The sequence below is a fragment of the Rhinoraja longicauda genome, unplaced genomic scaffold, assembly GCF_053455715.1.
Source record: "Rhinoraja longicauda isolate Sanriku21f unplaced genomic scaffold, sRhiLon1.1 Scf001232, whole genome shotgun sequence".
In the NCBI taxonomy this organism is placed as follows: Eukaryota; Metazoa; Chordata; class Chondrichthyes; order Rajiformes; family Arhynchobatidae; genus Rhinoraja; species Rhinoraja longicauda.
Window position 1 is genome coordinate 33,044 of NW_027602447.1, and position 2,813 is coordinate 35,856.

At 47.7% G+C, this 2,813-nt stretch overlaps 1 protein-coding gene across 1 annotated transcript; it reads left to right on the plus strand.

Annotated features, from left to right (window-relative positions):
• The first annotated feature begins 410 nt into the window (after window positions 1–410).
• LOC144591613 (putative G-protein coupled receptor 139) lies at window positions 411–1,491 on the plus strand. Its single transcript, XM_078395670.1, has one exon. It carries the CDS (start codon window positions 526–528, stop codon window positions 1,489–1,491), a length of 966 nt encoding a protein of 321 aa, XP_078251796.1. The 5' UTR covers window positions 411–525.
• The last annotated feature ends 1,322 nt before the right edge of the window (window positions 1,492–2,813 follow it).

Here is a 2,813-nt window from a genome sequence, read left to right on the forward strand (position 1 = left end):
GGCGCTGCCGACGTTAAACAAACATTTTATTTCTGTTTCAATAATTAACTTGTTTAATTTCGTCAGATATCCATTTTCCTTCTGTAACTGCCGCAGTGTGTACGTCATGCCCGTTGTTTATCCTGGACTGCGCCACTCTCTCTACATCCTCGCCACCGCGCCACAGTCAGTACTGCCGATGTCGTACAGTTCCGGAGATGCAGGTTCAATCTCCACATGTGCAATGTTTCATCGGTCGTCCTCCGACTCCGCGCTATTCCTGGCTGCGCTCGTCTTTCCTCCCACGTGCAGTTGACCTGCCTATTAATGGTTCTCCCACTACAATACGGGCCAGAGTGTGGATGGATGGATGCTGCAATCTGGAGGGCAGTTGATGAGAATGTGGACGGAATTAAAAGCTGTGACCCTAATATACATTGGCGTTTGATGGGTTGCGTGCGCACCGTGACCCAAACGCTGCAGTCTCTGAGCATTTTCGGGTCATTTGGTCAACGCATCCAAATTTGAAAACCTTCCAATCAGACAATGTTGCTCAGATACATTTGTGCAGGTCTTGTGTCAGTAATATTTCTTCTCCCCTTCACAGTGAACCTGTTGGCGATAGTGATACTCTGTCGAGGTAAATGCGGTCTCTCCAAATGCATCACACGCTACCTGGTGGCCATGGCAGCGTCTGATCTCCTGGTCGGCATCACTGATCCCTTTCTACGTCTGACTATTCTAATTTACTTCCCTTATTCTTTTCTCAACATTACTCCCGTGTGCACGACTGTCATATTCCTGGTCTTTGCAACCACCGCGGTCTCTGTCTGGCTGACGGTAGCCTTCACCTTCGATCGGTTTGTGGCCATTTGTTGTGAGAAGCTGAAAATAAAATATTGTACCGAGAGAACGGCGGCTGCAGTTATCGGGGCAGTGATTGTGCTGGGCTGTTTGGAGAATATCCCCAGGTGTTTTACGTTGGAGACTGGCTACGAGTTTGATAATCTTCCCTGGGAGTGCTACACTAAACCCACCTTCTATACATCGTCTGCATGGATCGCATATGGTGTCACATACCGCGTTCTCACCCCTTGTCTCCCGTTCTTTCTGATCCTTCTGCTCAATGTGCTGACGGTCAGGCGGATTGTAGCGGCCAGCAGAGTCCGCAGGGGTCTCCGGGGCCGCAGCAACGGAGAGAATGACAAGGACCCGGAGATGGAGAACCGCAGGAAATCCATTGTTTTACTCTTTAGTATCACGGGCTCTTTCATATTGCTGTGGGCAACACAAGCTGTCTTTTACATCTTTACGCGTATTGCGAAGATCGGATATGACGGCTCCCCCACCGGTTATTACTATATCACGATTGTCGCTTCGGGGTTTTTACAGCTTCTCAGTACCTGCACCAACACATGTATATACGTGGCGACCCAGAGTAAATTCAGACAGGAGCTGATGAACGCGGTGAAATTCCCACTCAGGGTAATTCGTGCACTTGTTCACTCATAAAGACATGCTACACACACAAACAAAAACAAGCTCTTTAACCCTTCGATCCGCGCCGACAAATCTATCACCTATTTTTCACTAATTCCACTTTGATAACCGCATCCTTACACACTGAGGGCAGGTTATGGAATACGTGCGGAATTCAGAGTCACAAAGCACGGAATCTGCTCCTGGGGCTCAGCTCCTCCATGCTCCATCGACGTGAGTCCCATTTGCCTGCGATTGCCCATCATTCATCGTAACCATTCCGATTCAAGCATCCTGCCGTCGTGTATTTTAATGAGTTGAACCCTCCCCTGCAGATGCTGTTTTAAATCGAAGGTCGACACAAAATGCTGCAGTAACTCCGCGGGTCAGGCAGCATCTGTGGAGAGAAGGAATGGGTGACATCTCCAAACTGATGCAAATGCTCATTTGCCCTATCTCTTGAACTTGAGTTTGATATGATTGCATTTGTGTATTATTTGTTATCTGTTTTGTTTCAATAACATAATTTTTAAAAACCCTTTCGGGTTCAGCGCGGTACACGTAATAAATAAAAAAAACATAATTCTGCATTCTGAACTGTGGTTTATATATTTTTACGCTGACCGGTGCATTTGTACATAGAATATGGAAATGTACAGCGCAGGAAAAATAAGTTCGGCCCATCATTTCTTGGCCGAACATGATGTCAAGATATATTTATGTCATCTGTTTACGCATGATGCAAATCCCGCAAGTCTTTGTTTGTCCACGTGCTGATACAAATGCCTCACAGAAGCCATGATACAACCAACCTCCACCACCTGCACTAGAAGAGCGTTTCAGGGACGCGAAACCCTCTGGTTAAAAGAAACACGTGTCCCAGACAGCTCAATTGAACTTTAATCTTTGTCTTAAAGCTGTGCCTTCTGGTCTTTGCATGTTCACCAATTTTGTTGACGCGATACTGCCAATCTCCGGCTTGGGACCCCGGAACTGGAGTAATCCAGACCGCTGTGCCAGGGCGCGGACACTGTTTAGTCCAGGTTGTTTTCTTTGCTTCATGCAGGTCGCCACCGATATCTGTGTAATCCACGCCCCCTTCCCGAGACCCAGAACACAGAGCTCCAGGACCATATGTAATCAAGCATTGACACCAAATGCTGGAGTAACTCAGCGGGACAGGTAGCTTCTTTAAAGAGTAAGAACGGGTGAAGTTTCGGGTCGAGACCCTTCTTCGGCCTGATGTCATCGATAGGATCTGTCTTATGACGCTGTGGAAACCGCACCACCGAGCCTGACGATGTTTTTGACCCAACCCCTCTGTCACTCCATCACTGCAGCCACACAGAGCGTCA